The 17,931-nt window shown below is 41.6% G+C and overlaps 4 protein-coding genes across 5 annotated transcripts; 2 read left to right on the plus strand and 2 right to left on the minus strand.

The window, feature by feature from the left end:
- Positions 1 to 1,076, plus strand: mRpL22 (mitochondrial ribosomal protein L22). The gene is made up of 3 exons (XM_068285279.1): positions 1 to 393; positions 458 to 671; positions 737 to 1,076. The coding sequence occupies exons 1-3, from the start codon at positions 103 to 105 to the stop codon at positions 952 to 954; spliced, it is 723 nt and encodes a 240-aa protein (XP_068141380.1). The 5' UTR covers positions 1 to 102; the 3' UTR covers positions 955 to 1,076.
- LOC137573351 (zinc finger protein 501) lies at positions 1,039 to 2,383 on the minus strand. Its single transcript, XM_068285278.1, has 2 exons — positions 2,131 to 2,383; positions 1,039 to 2,055 (listed from the first exon to the last, which is right to left on the minus strand). Exons 1-2 carry the CDS (start codon positions 2,314 to 2,316, stop codon positions 1,084 to 1,086), a joined length of 1,158 nt encoding a protein of 385 aa, XP_068141379.1. The 5' UTR covers positions 2,317 to 2,383; the 3' UTR covers positions 1,039 to 1,083.
- Positions 2,384 to 2,733: 350 nt separating this feature from the next.
- Positions 2,734 to 12,680, plus strand: Crag (DENN domain-containing protein Crag). Of its 2 annotated transcripts, XM_068285010.1 has the most exons (15): positions 2,734 to 2,886; positions 3,939 to 4,303; positions 4,371 to 4,917; positions 4,986 to 5,136; positions 5,199 to 5,470; positions 5,531 to 5,744; positions 5,816 to 5,971; positions 6,034 to 6,198; positions 6,272 to 7,812; positions 7,874 to 8,179; positions 8,657 to 8,737; positions 9,843 to 10,275; positions 10,351 to 10,818; positions 10,884 to 11,068; positions 11,137 to 12,680. In XM_068285010.1, exons 2-15 carry the CDS (start codon positions 4,003 to 4,005, stop codon positions 11,453 to 11,455), a joined length of 5,139 nt encoding a protein of 1,712 aa, XP_068141111.1. In that variant the 5' UTR covers positions 2,734 to 2,886; positions 3,939 to 4,002; the 3' UTR covers positions 11,456 to 12,680. The 2 variants fall into 2 exon arrangements, with proteins under 2 accessions (XP_068141111.1, XP_068141112.1); XM_068285011.1 differs by lacking the exon at positions 8,657 to 8,737.
- Positions 12,681 to 13,236: 556 nt separating this feature from the next.
- Caf1-180 (Chromatin assembly factor 1, p180 subunit) lies at positions 13,237 to 17,051 on the minus strand. The gene is made up of 3 exons (XM_068285198.1): positions 15,102 to 17,051; positions 14,869 to 15,044; positions 13,237 to 14,808 (listed from the first exon to the last, which is right to left on the minus strand). The coding sequence occupies exons 1-3, from the start codon at positions 16,936 to 16,938 to the stop codon at positions 13,645 to 13,647; spliced, it is 3,177 nt and encodes a 1,058-aa protein (XP_068141299.1). The 5' UTR covers positions 16,939 to 17,051; the 3' UTR covers positions 13,237 to 13,644.
- Between the last annotated feature and the right edge of the window lie 880 nt (positions 17,052 to 17,931).

Consider the following 17,931-nt stretch of genomic DNA (forward strand, 5'->3'; position numbering starts at 1 on the left):
CTCTTTTTTTATCCCAGCCCTGGTTGCCTGCTGGTAGATTACGCGACCGTGTTAATTCTGGTTTTCTATAATTTTTCAATAAAATTGTATGCGACACCAGACATGCATAAGGTCCTGAGACAAATATCCCAGCTGAGGCTGCATTCGAGACCGCTGCTGGAGCCTAGCTCTGGCAACGCCATACAGTCGCTTGCTGTCGTTCCTGCAGGTCATCATCCCATGCTGACGGTAGGCCAAGCTTCAGTCAGCGCTAGTCGAGATCTGCACACAGCAGCCGGAGCTGGTGGGCTGTGTGCCAAGTGGAATAAAAACAACCACGGGCCACGCAAATGGCTGGAATACAACAAAACAGTTCATCCACCCCAGCAAAACGATGAAGAGCCGCGCAAGGCTGTGAGTATTCCACCAATCTATTCTCCCCATTCCATATTATGGCTTATTTTATTGTTTTGTCTAGTATGTTTGTCACATGCGAAGTAATATCAAATACAGTCCAGACAAGATGTGGTACATTGCTGCCTTCGTTCGAGGCATGAGTGTTGATGAGGCCTTAAAACAGCTCAATTTTGTTCTAAAAAAGGGAGCCACAGATGTCAGAGAGACGATACTGGAGGCCCAAGAAATGGCTGTGCACAATCACAATGTGGAATATAAAAGCAACTTGTGGATAGGTGAATAGACAAAAATCATTGGCCCACCATTCAGTTGCACTGATTCTCTGATTTACTTGTTCTAGCCGAATCATTTGTGGGCAAGGGACGCGTGTTTAAGGGCATGCGACGACATGCCCGCGGTCGTTACGGTCATGTGGAGTACAAGCATTGTCATTACTTTGTCCGCCTGGAGGAGGGTGAACCACCAGTGCATTATTACCAGGAGCCCCAAACACCGCAACAGCAATATGACCAATGGATGGAACAGATGCGCAGTCGAAAAATTATCAATTCGTTGTAGGAATCCACTTCTTCCCAATCCCGATGCCAATCCTCATCATCCCTCCTCTATCATTTACAAACTTTTGTGTTACAATATGAAAACTTGTTTAATAAATTACCAAATCAAAAAAGTATTTGGAAATTTATTTTACAAATCATCCAAAGTGTCTTGCAGCAGCTGTTCTACGCTTAGCTCTTGAGCTACCTTCTCCATTACCCCAATCTCACGTTGACGAATTGCCTCCTCGGTGTCCTTGTCCAGTTGAGGTAGAGCTGACAGTTTAGACAGTTGGGAATGTTTGCTTTGACCACAATCTCGACGACGTTTGCGAGGATTTTTCGATTTCTTTGTGGGAGGTATCATGGTCTGCTCCGGTGTTGGCTTCGCTGTTCCCTCTTTGTGATCTCTTATCAAATGTTTGGCCAGATTTTGGGCACTACTAAAGCAACGATTACAACCAACTGCCTGACACTCGAAACGACGACCTGTGTGGGCGGCCAATTGATGCTGGCGGAGATTACGTTCATAGCTATACGAGCGCGAACAATTAGGCTCGGGACATGTGAAGGATTTTGCAGTTCCCCCGGAATGCTTAACTTCACGATGACGCTTCAGATCGCTGGGCTTTTCGTAGGTCTGTTCGCAGTCCTGGCATTTGTGTTTCCGACGGCCATGCAAAGTGTCCCGGCAATGCTTTATGTAGATAGTCCATTTATCGAACTCCATTTTGCAGCCGGATTCGGGACAGGTGTAGAGTTTGCAAGTTTTGTGATGACTCTCCTGCTGCCATTGTTGATAAAATCCGCGCTGACATTTCGCACACCGGAATGGATAGTCTTGGGTGTGCTCACGGATCTCGTGACGCTTGAGTTTCAGTTTCTGTGAGAATTTCTTTGGGCAATGAGAGCAGGGATATTCGCGCGGGCACTCGTGATTATCCCGTACATGTCGCAGCATATTCGATGAAGATGTAAACAGTTTGTCGCACTCGACTACGGAGCATTTAATGGTCTTGGCCGCCGGCTCGGTTCGTTCATGAGTGCTACGCAAATGCCGCTTTAAATGGGTGACTATGGAATAAACCTTGTCGCAGCCCTCATAGGAGCAGGCATGTCGTTTCTATGTCAATCGGGAAGAGAAAGTAAAACGGATTTGCTTCATTCATATTATTAAACTGCCCTACAGTCTACTTACGATTCCGGTGTGATGATATTCATGGCGATCCAATTGATCCAAACGTCTGAAACTTTCCCCACAACCGCTAATACTGCATGTGTACTTGCTGTCACCCACACTAAGGCGGCGCTCTTGACGTGATTTGAACTCCTCTAGCACCTGCTCTAAGTCACTGTCACTGGTTAATTCTGCTGTAGGCGGCATAACTATTTAAAAAAAAACTGAGAGCCATCAACAACAAAATCGTGGTGCCTTCTTTACCACAACAAAAAAAAAAGGAATCGATAACAAAATGTTTTGCCAACACTAGCGGAAACTGTCAGCCAAACCACCAGTGGTGCCTTTTTTTCGCAGCAACAAAAAAAGCCAAAAACACTAGCCTACCGGATAGCAAATTAAGTAATTAGAAATCTACATATAGGATTAGCTACCCCAATATGTTTCAATTTTCTTTTTTTTTTTTTTTTCTGATTTTTTTAATATGCATGTGAAAACAGAATAATTTCATCGCATATTTATTACGATGTAAGTTGGCTGAAAATGAAGAGAGCGGCATCACAGGTGGTCAGTGTTGTATAAGCAGTGGTAGTGGCTACCATCGATAGTATCGATATAACCATCGATTATTCTGCCAGCACTAGCACTGGTTGAGATTCAGAGAAAAAAACGAAGGAAAAAATTAATAAGTAGAACTGACAATAAATTCTAGACCAACTTTGGGGCCTGGAGCAGCAGCAGCAGGCGGAGGAGGATCTGGGTGTAGCAATAGAAATAGTGAGTACTACATCCAGTCAGGTAGTTTGTAAATCCAAAAGAACCAAAAGCCCATGGCCAGAAGGCAACAGCAACATTGTTAGCAGCAGCACAAGCAACGACAACAACAACACAAAAGCCGTCAACTCAATTGGCCTCCCCACTAACTTGCCCCGCGCCGCCGACACCCTTTCAGCAACATTTGTGTGTTTGTACGGTGAGGGGGGTAGTGGCAACAGCAAAGTTTAAACGGAAGCAGAGGAAGTTGAATCATCGTGCGGAACTTGTTTTTGTTTCTTGTTGTTGTTGTTGTTGTTTGTGTTGTATTGTTTGCGGCCAAGCATAATAAAACATAAAACACAGTACAAATAAAAGAATCGAAGCTAAAGCAACGCAGCGCAACGCAAAGTCCAAAGGCAACAACAAAATCAACTGCGACAACGACGACCGCGACAATCTAAATTGGGATTCCATTAAACACACACGCACACACAGACACACACACACAAGGAAAGGAAATAACTACATATGTAGCTTAATGTTTATTAATTTGATTCCAAGTTTATCAAGTTAAAGGCGTGGCTTGGAGCAGCGATAGGAGTTCTAAAAAGACCCGCAAAACGACGACGACAATGTAAACAAAGATTTGTGTATTATTATTTGCGCGCAAATCAGAACAAAGACTCCCCATCCCGCTTCTCCGTCTAAAAACCCAGTTGTTTAAATTACAGTGAGGATTTGTAAACAGTGAACAATCGTCTCCTGTGACAGATCAAAAATGATTCATTAATTGAAACCTTTATTTGAAACTTCTCCATTAGAATCAGCTGATTGTATATGTATATATACATATATAGTTTGGAAGTTCCAAGTTAATTTTAAACACACTTATCTTAGTCTAGAGTTACAGTAGATATTTCCCCCACATTTGCCCTTATTGATTATTGCATAATTATCTTATCTCTTGGAAGGTGTCTTCTGTGTTCTGCTGTTGGCACATAAGTCATAGATACTAGCATATATGTACGTACTTACAAACATATATTCAATTGATGGTCTCTGTTAATTTTTAGTTCCCCCGAATTGGGGCCCCAACTGAAGAAGAAGAAGTAGACGAGACATCGACCTCAACCGACGATGGAGGAGAAACGGATTGCCGACTATTTTGTGGTAGCTGGCATGCCCGAGCAACCACAATTGCTGCAAGATAATATCTTCAATGATTCGGGTAGATTGAGGGCAGCAAATACAATCGAACCGATCACAGATATCGGTGTATTTTATCCATTGCTCGGGGAGGAGATACCAGAGGGTTACGAGCTACTTGAATATACACCAACTGGTTTGCCAGCAAATCTTAATCATGGCTCTGTGAGAACAACCGAATGTTATATATATTTCCGGCGTGGTAAAGATCGACCACCACTGGTGGATATAGGTAAGTGGGAAATTAATGACCATGAACATTCAATTCTTATCCAATTCATTTGCTCTGTGTGCTTCAGGTGTCCTTTATGATGGCCATGAACGTATCATGTCCGATGCGGAAATTGTGGCCGAAACTCCGGGTGGTCGCGTGGCCAATGTGAATAATTCATCGGCCAAAACATTTCTCACATATCGTCGAGCACGGGCCGATATGCCCTGCAATGAACTAGTGGTCACCGAACTCTGTGTCATTGTCCAGAGCAAGGGGGAACGTGCACCGCATGCCTTTTGCCTCATCTACAAGACCCTGAATAAAGGCTATATGGGTAGTGATGTGTATTTGTGTTATAAAAAGTCCATGTACCGTCCCAAGCATATTAGCTATAAGCCGGAGATCTTGCTACGATATCCCACAATCGATCACAATGATTTCCCATTGAATTTATGCCCAAGTGTGCCGCTCTTTTGCCTGCCCATGGGTGCCTCGCTAGAGGCCTGGCCACACGTGAATGGCACAGATAAACGGAAACCGATCAGTCCAGTCTTTAGTACTTTTGTCCTGACCGTCAGTGATGGTACCTATAAGGTATACGGTTCGGCATTGACCTTCTATGAGGATTTTGAGTGAGTTTCAATTGAATTGAATTGCTTAATTGATTGATTGATCTTATCCAATTTGTTGTTGTCCATAGTGAGTCAAACTTGTCGACGGAGCAGCGCGAACTATTGGGCTGGGATGAGGAATTCGCTAGCCAGCATTCTCTCCATATGATCAAGGCTATTTGCTTGCTATCGCATCATCCATTTGGCGATACCTTCGATAAATGGCTGAAATATTTGCATGTAAATAGCTTATTTCTAAGAGTTTTCTTTAAACTACACGATTGCTTTATTTGTTTTTCTAGCGCATGGTATTGTATGGCGTCAATATACCCATTCCGGTGGAACGCTATATAACCCAACTGTTGGATGAGGTGCCTTTCCCGGCACCCAGCATTCATCTACAGCTATCGAGCGAACCAAAGGATCGAATATTGTTAACCCAACCAGAAGATTCACCATTGCCACGAAGTGGTGCTGGTTTCTATATGCTTCTACAAAATCTGGGCACGGATAACTGTTTGCATGTCCTGTTACTAGCGCTGACCGAACAGAAAATACTTATCCATTCGTTGAGGTGGGAGATTCTATGATGTAAAGTATGAAATGGTTGTATATAGTTGGTTTATTCTTTTAGACCCGCAACATTGACTGCTGTGGCCGAGGCCATTGTTTCCCTGTTATTTCCCTTTAAATGGCAATGTCCTTATATACCATTATGTCCATTGGGTTTGGCTGAAGTGTTGCATGCTCCATTGCCATATCTAATTGGTGTGGATTCACGTTTCTTTGATCTATATGAACCGCCCACAGATGTTACCTGCATCGATTTGGACACGAATAACATAAGCGTACGTTGAGGGACTAGCTTGATTTTATGTAAATTCTAAATAATCCTCTTGATCTCTCTCCCTATCTGCAGCTGTGCGAATCGCAGAGACATTTAACGCCTAAACTATTGCCCAAGCGAGCTGCTCGATTGTTGCGTCAGACGCTGACGGAATTGGAAATTGTCAAACCAATTACACATGATTCAACCAATAGCCTGGATCGTGATATACGCAAACGGAAACGTGAGGTGAGAGGTGAAAGAAATCAAAAAGTAATTGGAAATTAATAGGAATTTTAAATGATTTCTAGTTGGTGTTGGAGCAGCACATTCAAGAAGCATTTCTACTCTTTATGGCATCTATATTGCGTGGATATCGCGATTACTTGGTACCCATATCGAAGGCACCCTCAGTGGGTGCCACAGATCCGAATGCTTTGTTCCAGCACAAGGCTTTCCTGAGATCACGTGATAAGGTAAGAGTTGCCTCCCAATAAAACACTTGGCTTAAACTCATTTAATCCCCTCTCTTTTTTTTGTATTTCGCAGTCGCATCAGAAATTCTTTGATCTGTTGATGAAGACACAAATGTTTATACGATTCATTGAGGAACGCTCCTTTGTCTCGGATGGTGATCATGGCTTGAGTTTCTTTGACGAATGCGCCGAGAAGGTTGGCAGCTATGATGAGACGCCGGCTCAATTGCATTTGGTTGATTGGGACATGGGTCAGAGTAGTGAACGTACCAAATATATATTTCCCCCGGACAGTGTCTCGCCAGCAGCAGCAACTGGCAGTGGAAATGGAAATGGGAACGGTGTCTGTGCCTACAATTATACGAATTTCACCCTACAACCAGAACTGTTGCAGAGCAATCGAAAGACAGCATTATCCAAGTTTCTGCAACTCCAACTGAATGCCTCGCTATCGCCGGGCTCACCCATAGCACGGCGTACCAAGCATGAGATTAAGTTGTCACAGAAAATGGCCAGTCGTTGCCAACAGCATCCGGAGGCATGGTCAAAATATTTACTGGCCACCTGCTATTCTCTGTACTTTCTCATTTTGCCCTCGATGGTATTGGATACGCGACATGCCGGCAAGGAGCACGACATTCTGCGCTCTGCCTACGATGTCCTGGTCCGGGCAAGCAAATTGAAGATCACATGTGATGAGTTCTGCTATCGCATCATGATGCAACTGTGTGGCATACACAATCTGCCTGTTTTGGCCGTCCGCCTGCACTACCTGATGAAGCGTTCTGGTGTCCAGCCGAATGCCCTGACCTATGGCTTCTACAATCGATGTGTATTGGAATCGCAATGGCCCAGCGATAGCACCACTCTCAGCCAAATACGATGGAATCGCATTAAAAATGTGGTAATGGGTGCCGCCCAATTCCGCAGGGCTGGCAAGCGGCGACGTGCAGCTGCCGCCCAGTCCAATAAGGTCGGTAGCAAATCGTTGAGTGCCTCACAGGATCAGAATCTAAGTACGCTGGAAACTGTCGATGGGCAATCGCATAGCAGTCTCGCCTCATCCACTGGCGAGGGAGGCGGTGGAGCTGGTGGATCCGGAGGCGGTGGAGGACATGGCCTCTTGGATTTCGCCTCATTTGATAGATTGCGCAATAAACTGGGAAGCATTGTAAGGCAAACGGTTACAGGGACGGGAGGCAGTGAATCACCCACTTTACCCACCGAGGCGGATGTGGTTAATAGCGCTGCCGGTTTGCTCATACCAGGCGAATCCAGTGCTCCACATACTCCAATTTATGGTGGAGATGCCGAACTGATTAATAAGGCGTTGCAACAGCAACAGCCCAGGAAGCAAGGCATCATGAGCATAGGCGGCGATGATGAAGACGAGGATGACGACGTCGACGACGAAGAAGAAGACGACGATGATGATGATGTGAAACCGACAAATATTGTTGGCCTGGAAAAGACCAAAGGCTATCATGTTGGTGACGATGACGATGAGGCAGAAGAGGATGAGTTGCCACAGCCAGAACTGGACGACGATGAGGATCAGTTGGATGAACATGTGGCCGCTCAGCGAGCACGACAGCGTGTCCAAAGTCCAACTAAGTAAGTTAGGCCAGCCATTCGACTTCTCTTACACTCAATCATTGCCGTGTCTTCCTTTCAGAATCTCACCACGTACTCCGGTTACGCAAAACGATCCACTGGGTGCACTCAATGAGGAGGAGACTGCCACTCCCACTCAACAGACAGCAGATAATAGCAACGCCAATTCATCCAATGCATCCACCTTGATCAATAGCGCACTTTATAGTGATAAGCCGATTCTCTTTCGTGGCCAACGCAGCGCCACCTTTGATGAGTCAACGCAAATTGGAAAGAGTATGCACCGTTCGGAGACAATGCCGGTGGCCAGTAGCGGTGTCACGCATAGTCTGGCCAATATTGGCTCCTCATTGAAATTCACTTTCGGGTAATTAGATGTGTATTCCCCCACGCCCAACCGCCCAACTTTTCCCCTCTTCTCCACCACAAACAACACCAACAATCAACGCCTTGGCTTGATTCGCTGTTTCCTGTACCCTTTCCCCCCCATCCACCCTACGATCCATACACGTCATTGGCTCCCCGCAACTATCCATTCATCCGCACACACACACAAAGGACACTGCAATTTCTTAAATTCTCATTTTATTTTATTTACTGCCATACCTTCTATTTCTCTCTCTCTCTCTCGCTCTTTTCTCACCTGCTATCTCTCACTCTTTCTCTCTCTCCCTTTCTCTGTCTGTCTCGGCTCGTCTGTTATCCTGAATCCATTTTAATTATTTGTTGGTCCATTTTTTTGTTGTTTATGTATTCCGTTTTGATATTTTTTTTTTAATTCCATATATATCTTTTATATATATATATATATATATATATATGTATATATAAATATATATCGTAGACGTTATTCACCCGCACGATTGTCCCTTAAGAAAGACTTGAAATTGCCCGCCAATATAATAGAAAATATATCGAGCATAAGGTAAGTGTAATAATTATTGCCTATAAAATCCAAATTAATCGTTTACACACAACACAAACACACACACAACACAAACACACACATATAAGTGAGAATAAACATTCTTAAGGCTTTCTTAAATTAGTATAAGGAATTGCCTTTATGCTGTTCCATATATCAGACTATATAGTATATACATATATTTATAAAGATCCTTGCGAAGCTGTGCTCCGTTTTTATCCATGTAGATTGACAGGATTCCTTGTATTAAATATATCAGATAAAAGTCATGCTAGTCAGCTTAACTGAAGCATTCAAATGTTTAAACTAGCCACTTAATTATTTATTTAAACAGAATTCACAAGCGATTTACTTATGTAAGAAAGTTATCTATTGAATCATTGTTTTTATTCTCATTATAAAATGCCTTTTTATATCCCATATAAAAGCTTACATTTCTCAGAGCTATTTTGTAATACATGATGTTATAGAGCTACAGCTTACTTTATGACTTTTTGTTTAATTCAAATAATTATTGTGAGTTTTCGAATAGGCCATGTATTCATTCCGTAACCTTTGAGTACTCAAAAGACTGAAAATATTTAGAGTTCGAATGATTCTATCCTTCCTTTTTTCGATTTCCTTTATTACAAATGTATTCAAAAAGCTTTCGAATAACTAAATTATTTGCATTCAAATATGAGTTCAGTTTTGAATGTATTCGTTTACTTTAATTTGTATTGACTTTGCGAGATTGATTATTATATAAGTTATAGGACTATATAGATATTATCTAAAGTTAACAGGCAGATCAAAGAATAAACACACACTTAAACACACACACACACACAAATGTTTAAACTCCTGTTGGTGGCGGGCAAATTCAAGGTTTGATACAAGCCAATATGACCAAATTTTGTAACATTTAAAAAATCAAAAAAAAAAAAAAAAAAAAAACTCACAAAAAACTGATCGATCTTCCACTTGGCCATTCCATCCAAGCACTAATGCACGCAACACCATCACGGTCCATAATCATAAATATTTGTTTAATTTATTGGTACTTCGACAATATGTATAATAATTGCATACGATTTCTCTTTCCTTTTCACTTTCCTTTTTTTAGTCCTAGTTTGACGGGCAAAAAATCGAATGAACTTATTCAGGGAAGCCTGAGTAGCATAAAATATGCGGCCAATTCATTGAGGGGAAAATTTGATGAGATCAAGGGAGCCATATCATCGGCGAATTCGCCGGTTAAGACGAATAATGGACACCATCAGCATCCGCATCATCATCACCACCATCATCATCACCAGCAGCATCATCATCATCAGCAGCACGATCAGGAGGAGCACGATTCGGGCACTGGCATTGGCTATGAAGAGGGCAAACTGAGACGAGTTTCCAGTGATCTAGATCCCTGGGGACGTTTGAGCGAATCACGTAAATCCAGCTACAACAATCTGGTGCCTCTGGGCGAGAATAGTTCGACAGGTGCCTTACATATGCATGCGTTTCCTGCGTTGCCCGATAATCTGTACAGCCCCACAGTCGATGTAAGCGAAACGAGCCTCCCTCCCCCACAAGATTCTTGACAATGATTTGTATATGTGTATATTCTTTGTTTGCAGTGCGCTAGCGATCGAACTGAGGATTGCGATGTTCTCATTCAATTGACAACCTGCTCGCAATGCCACAATTGCTCAGTCCTTGTCTATGACGAGGAGATCATGAGCGGTTGGACAGCTGAAGACTCCAATCTGAATACAACATGTCATGCATGTAATAAGCTGACTGTGCCCTTCCTTAGTGTTCAGATAGCACGACAGGACGTTGGCCAGGACGATGCCGTCGGCAGTGGCGGGGCGGGTGGAGAAGGCGAAGAGAAAGCCAGTCCAAAGTCCAGTCTTACAGTTCCGTATTTGAATCCATTGGTCTTGCGCAAAGAATTGGAGAATATACTCACACAAGAGGGCGACTTGGCATTGATAAAGCCCGAATTTGTTGACGAGCATCCGATCATCTATTGGAATCTATTATGGCTTATGGAGCGCATCGAAAGCAAAACCCATTTGCCGGAGCTTTGTCTACCGACACCGGTAAGCAAAATCGCAGATTATTAAACAAAACAGAATTCCATTTTGAGATTCATTTCAAATTTCAGATCGATGCTGAGGAAATTGATCCATTGACCAAGGTAAAAACTGTTCACATTCAATGCCTGTGGGATAATCTCAATTTGCATAGCGAGGCCAGTGGTCCGCCTATGTATATTCTGTACCGTGAGACACAGCCAACGAGTCCCCTGATCAAGGCTCTACTGACCGATCAGGCGCAGCTGAACAAGAAGTAAGCACACTATATACATAGGTTTCCTGTAGGAAAAAATGTCTTATTCTTCATGTTTTCTTCATTAGCGTTATTCAGCAAATTATATCGGCCATACGATGCAATGATCTGGCTACGCCATTGAAACGTTTGGCCAACGAACGACACAAATTGAAGAGCAACGGAGTGGAGCGCTCGCATTCCTTCTATCGGGATATCCTCTTCTTGGCCCTAACGGCCATCGGGCGAACGAATGTCGATTTGGCCACATTCCATCGTGAATATGCGGCGGTATTCGATAAGTTAACGGAACGTGAATGTAATATGTATTATCGTAATCAGGATTTGCCGCCATCGGCATCAACGATATTCTGTCGTGCCTATTTTCGGCCATTATTGTTGCCCTGACGTTCCATCGAACAGGACAAGGCAACTGAGAATGACGACCAAGTAAACAAGGAATAATGATCCAACAACGGAAATAATTATAAAAGACAAGAAACAAAAAGAAAAGGCGACCAAAAAAAAGAAAGAAAAGAAAAACAAATAACAAATTTGAGGAAAAAATTAACAACAAAACGCTTATCACATACATAAACAAACAAAACACACACACACACACATACACATACCTAAATGAAAAACTTAACTTTGTAAATGACTTGAACTTACATCTTAAGTACTTAAATCAAATTTTCTGTGCTACTTTTGTTGCGTTCGCTTTCTCGCTCAAATTTTAAAACCACACACACACATACACATTAACACAAACACAGATAAACTCCAATTATATACAACGACTGGTTTCTGACAATACACCGACATACATATACATATATATGCACTTTATATTCTCTACTCGCTTAGCAATTTGTTCATTTGATTATTTTACATTCTACACTAAATTCAACTTTGACCCTCGTCATATATTTGCCTTATTATATATAATATAAACGCTACGTGCATGTATATCTATATACATATACGATGAACTGGTATAATCAACATTGTAGGTTTTATCGCCTGCTCAGGCCCTCAATTGAACTCTTTGTGAACTTAGATAGCTAGTTGGTTATTTCAAAAATAACTTCAACTCTTATTTGCATTCAATTATATATTTTTTTTGTTGTTTTTTGTTTTGTTTTATGAGAGCGGCGATTAATCTTGCAATTTTTGTTTTGGGGTTTTTTTTTTTTTGTCTTTTAGGGGAATAGAATCTTACAATTAGTTAGCTTAGCGAACTTTCAAAGGTTAGACCAGAGTGTAGAAGAACGAAAAAGGGTTAAAGGGGTACAAAGATAATGTGGATGGAGCAGGGAAGTGGGAAGAAACAAACGAAATCTGTTTTTAAGCGATTTGCAAATCAATCAATCAATATTTCAAACACCAACAGACAATTTTTTTTAGACAGACTATAGGAGCAAAAACAACGATTAAAACCGTAGATATATACATATATATACAATTATCATAAAGAAATTATGCAACTTATTAAAAATAACACAAAAAACCAAAACAAAAACAACAGTTCACGTCCATGTTCACGTTTTTAAAGAGTCCACAACCCACAAAACTATAGAAATTTAACTAACAAACACTTGTGCAACAATATACAAAATACTTTTCAGCAATATTTGAATTTGCATTCCAATTTTAATTGGGGAAATTCAAATGAAAATTTAATTTTCGTTTTTTTTTTTTTTTGTATGTATTTTTTGTTTGGTTCTGTCGTCATTTGGGCATATTAACTAAATGTATATTTAATAATTAAATTATTTAAAAACCGAAAAGAAACAAAAATTAAAACAGAGAGCAAAAAAAAATTTATAAAATATTAAAGAAAATAAAAACAAAACAAAGTTGTAAAAATAATTTGAAAATTGTTTTATGTCATTTGAAGATTTTTAGAGGAAGAGGCAATCAAAGGAAATTTCAAGTTAAGTAAGTAAACTGAGATTAAAGCAAGTCTCTATCCTTAAAAAGTCATTCATTGGAAGCGAAATAATACATCCCATATGTAGGCAGGAACAGTTTAAAGTAAGAATGAGAACAGTTTGACTTAAGACATTTATAAGAAGCAACTTTTTCCACAGATATTCAAGTTTCGAAAGGTTTCATATCCAAATTTTACTTTTGATAAGCAAAGAAAGATTATATCCGAGTTTAAAATAATGAAACAGCAACAAAAATGTTGAATAAAACTTTTAATTTACTTTAAGCACGTTGAACTGCATTTAGCCCATTACTAATATCGACTTGTGCATATTGTTAATATATGTATATTAATATTAATATGTTATACTATAACTAAATGTTAGTTTATGAAATAGAGAAAAAAAACCCTTGGCGTATATGTATATATTTATAAATATGTATATAATCAAGTTTATCTAAAAATTGTATAGTTCACTTAACAAAGAAGAATGGGGAAATTTAAAGGCTTCTGGCTCACACACACACATACATATGTGCATATATATATATATAAGTATAACGAACAGACTTACACAAAAAAAAAAAAATTATAGGAATTTTTATATGTATGTATGTGTGAGCCATACATTTATATATATAATTTAAATATTATATTCTAATCTCTAATCGGAGAGTTCGACGACATCGTCCCCTTGCTGCTGATCGGACTTATCCGTTTTGGCGGCCTTGGCATCACTCTGTCGCCTCAGATATCGACTGATGAGGGCATTTTTTGTTGGCCCATGAATTGGCTGATCCCTGGGAACGGACATTAGCAGAGGAGCACGTTTCTTTTGTGATCCTCCGGCTTTTGGGTTTGCTGTTTTCGGTGATGATTCTACAGTTTCTTCAGAAACAGAGGATGGCAGTGGCGGAAGAGGAGCCGGCGGTGTCGACTCATCTTGCATAGAGATATCACGTATCGATGTATCGGCGGCGCCTTGTTTGACTTTCGGAGTTAGGGCATAGCTCCATTCATTTTGCAGGGTCAAGGCTTTCAGATCATATTTTTCAAGCATATCCTCGGGCACAACCCAGCAGAGTCGCTTCTTGGGTTTCTTCAGCTTTTTAGCGCTGGCAGCATTGTTGCCATTAGTTACCGGAGTTTCGGATGAATTAGTCAATTCAATTGGCTGCCAGGTGGCCAATTCATCAAACTTTTCACGTAGAACACTTTTCGAGGGCAACTGATATTGCTGTGGTGTGCCGGCCTCTTCCTGCAGAGGACCTTTGAGATACTCCAAAAATTCAGATATTAGAAATACTTTTGAATTGCGATTGCCGTGAACCAGTCTTATCAGCTGCTGGATGCGCGGCGTATCCAATTGCAAAATGTTCAATGGATTTGTTGTCTCTTCCTCGCGTTGAGGTTCGGGTGGCGGCTCAAGAGTGAGTGGTTCTAGCTGCCAGCAGCCATACATTTCGATGGTCTGGGCAAAACAGGCTGGATATAACTGCGACATTTTACCATTCTCGTCCAGCCACACAGGTCCGAGGAGACGGGGCTTAATCTTTTTCGTTTGCTTCTTCATTTCCTGGGCGAATTCCTGTTGCAGCACCTGCAACTTAGCCTTTTGGGCCTCTCTCGTATTGCCATCTTCCATTTCACCGTCGTTTTGAAGCTCCTCATCGCTGAGATGGCCATGCGGCACATACCATTCATTGTATTCCTCTTCAGACTCCTCTTCGGACTCCTTTTCCTTTTCATCTTCGCTGGCACTCAGTGATTCGCCTGGTTCTTCCTCCTCCCATTCGCAATCCGAGTCGAGATCGTAATCAAAATGAAGCTAAAGGAAGAGCATATGTTATTGAGATGTTTGATTGATAAAAAGTTCTTCGATTTTTACCTTATCTTGGGCCAAGGGGCGACGGGCGGAAATGGTCTTTGTGGTTTTGCGCCATGTACCATAATAGGGCGGACGACGATTATCGGCAAAGTGTAAATATTTGGCTCTCATTCGAGGCAGTTGCTTGGATTGATCCTCCACAATGGGCATCATGCCGGCTCCAGTATCCAAATCGTCTGTGGGAATGTATAAATTATTAAATGATAGATGGATGGGGATATTATGTGTCTTACCTATGATCTGTACATCATCATATTCCTCCTCATCTTTGGTACGTCTTTCCAAGCGGGCATCACGCTGGGTCTTAAGAGCCTTGTGCTTGCCCAGACTTAATTCACTAAGATAAAGCTGACCTTTTGAAGGACGCTTAGAGCGTCCAATCGTTTTTTCATCTTCATCATCGTCCGCATCGTCATCCCGACGAAAGAGTCCATCCAATTGTTTCCGTTGTGGTGAATCTATGATGGCTCTTGTCACGGGTGCCATTACCATGTCGTCCTTCACCTGGAAGGGTCGAAAGGCTAGTAACTGTTGGCTATTGGTACCGCCAATTTGATGGCCATTACTGTCACAGCTATTCTGCTCGGCCTCGGGACAGTTGGTGCCGCCTTCTCCATTGGGTGTTTGTTTTTGGACAAAGAATTTGCTGAAGGATTCGGCTGCCCGTTTTTTCTTTTGTTCGGCCTCCTCTTTCTCTTGCTCTTTGCGACGACGATCTTCATCTTTTTTGCGTTGAATCTCTTCCTTGGCCTCGTTACGTTTGCGTTTTTCCTCGTTCTTGCTGTCCATCTCGGCTTGGCGTTTGCGTTCCCTCTCCTCGCGTTCTTTGCGGCGTTGTTCCTCCTTTTCATCTCGTTCCTTGCGCCGCTGCTCCTCTTTCTGGTCACGTTCCAGTTTCTTTTGCTGTTCCCGTTGCTCCTTCTCCTCCTGCTTAAGTCTTCGCTCTTCCTGCAGCTTTTGCTCCTTCTCCTCCCGTGCCTTGCGTCGTTGCTCTAGTAGACGCTGCTGTTTGGGTGTAAGATTGTCCTGTTTTTTAGATTCACTACCACCAGCAGCAGCAGCAACAGATGCAACTTGTGGAATGCTTTTCCGCGAAGGTTTCTCTTTTTCGGGTGTGATTTTATTTACAGTCTCTGTGTCGTCAACATCCATTTCCTGATCTGTATTAGAGGGAAGGTTGGACTCACTCTCACTGCTGGACACTAGCTGAACCTCCGATTGTTCCACATTTTCGGGAGTCCCTTCCTTTGGTTTTTCGGTGTTTTTGCTTTGGGGCGGCTCTTTAGATTTCTTCGTATCTTCGCTGTCCTTCTTTCGCTTGCTCTTCTTCGCCTCCTGGGCCTTTGAAGTTTCCGCGACTTTTTGCTTCTTTTGGGGATTTAATTCTTCAGCCAATTCTTCAATATCATCACTAGAGTCACTGGCCACCACTGCGGCAGCTTTGGTGACTGTTGGCTTAGCTTCCTCCTCTGGCATCTTTAGGGATTTGCGACGCTTCGATCGTTTATTCAAAAGTGGCAACTTAATTTGTATTTTCACTTGGGTCGGCTCCTTTTGCTTGGGTTTTTTAGTATCAGTTTCAATCGCCGGATCGCTATCATCGTCGTCATCCAAGGCGATTACATCTTCGGCCATTGCTTCAGCTTCTGATTCCACTGTCTTGGCTTTCTTAGTGGCAGTGGCACCGACAGCCAGATTCTCTTTGCTGTTCGAGCGGCGCAACAGAGAATCTTCACTGCCGCTTGTGTTGCCATTTGCGGTGGCTTCATCATCGTTCTCCTCCGCGCCATACGATAATTTGCGCTTGCGCGGCTCTACGACATCCAAATCGATCACAGTCAATGATGATGCTGAAGTGGTGGATGCACCATCTTCAGCGATTCCTTTCGCAGTTCCAGTCCCTGGTGTTATCAGCTTAAAGGGCAGACGCGTCTGGACCAATTTCTTACCACCGCTGGACGTGGCCGAGCCCTTGCCCTCGGCTGATCTAGTTTTCTTTGCAGAATTGGCATCTTTGTTACCACCTGCCCCACGACCAGAATTCGGTGTCTTAATAATGCCAGCAGGCATTTCGTTTTATAAACAATGAATTGTTTTGCTTTTCGGATAGCAATTAAAAGAGATTTTCTTGAGCCAAATAAAGAAAAACGCGGTGAAAAACAAAAGAGATGTGAATTCTATTGATAAATTGCCGCCAATAACTAAATGTTCGACCGCAATCGATCACGATTACCGGACCGATTGGCATGCGCAGTGCTGCTTTTCAATTGGCGCCACTGAGCATTGTGGCGCCATTCCTTAAATGTAACGTATTTTTCAAATCACATCAGCTAAACAAATAGAAGAAACTTTTCACATGCTCTCTCTGAGAGAGAAAAAAAAACATCTTTGAGAAAAACTAATTATCATCTACAATTTAGTTATGGATCAAATAAAATAATTAGCAGTATTCCATTAGTTTTTTTTTTGCTTAAATTCCAAAGGGCCTACCTTTCTTTTATCCTAATGCTCTTATTTTTATTATTATCAGTGCCGAACTAAAACTCACTTAGAAATAAAAATTCAAACCCAATTTTGGTAATAATTTACTTTCAAGTTTTATTAATGAAAATACTATTATAAATCTTAATGAAGAAATTTAGATAAAATTTTAATTTGTTTATGTTTCAACCTTTTGGTTTTCGGAAGCTGTAATTTGGTCAATTTTTAACCAACTTAAACATTTGGGAAAAGGATTCTAACTCGATTTCTTTATATCACGATGAATAAGCCCAAACGTCTAGAAGTAGGCAACAATATTCATAGCTCCTCCCAGGACTTTCAAGACATTTTCTTAGCTTTGTTTCCTTCATGGGAGGAGTCGTTCGATATTACTTTAGTTAAGCACATTTCTAAAATAATCGAGCTATGAACATTTATCCGGTTTTTCGACCTTAAATTTTAATCTTTTCCGAATAAACAATTTAAACAGTTGACTTTTATACGTCAATACGATGAACTAAAAAAAGTATTGCATACTTATTGGGTATATGAAGAAACCTAAAATATTTACGTTGTTCTCTC

This window comes from Drosophila tropicalis, unplaced genomic scaffold (genome assembly GCF_018151085.1).
Source record: "Drosophila tropicalis isolate 14030-0801.00 unplaced genomic scaffold, ASM1815108v1 contig_4, whole genome shotgun sequence".
NCBI lineage: Eukaryota > Metazoa > Arthropoda > Insecta > Diptera > Drosophilidae > Drosophila > Drosophila tropicalis.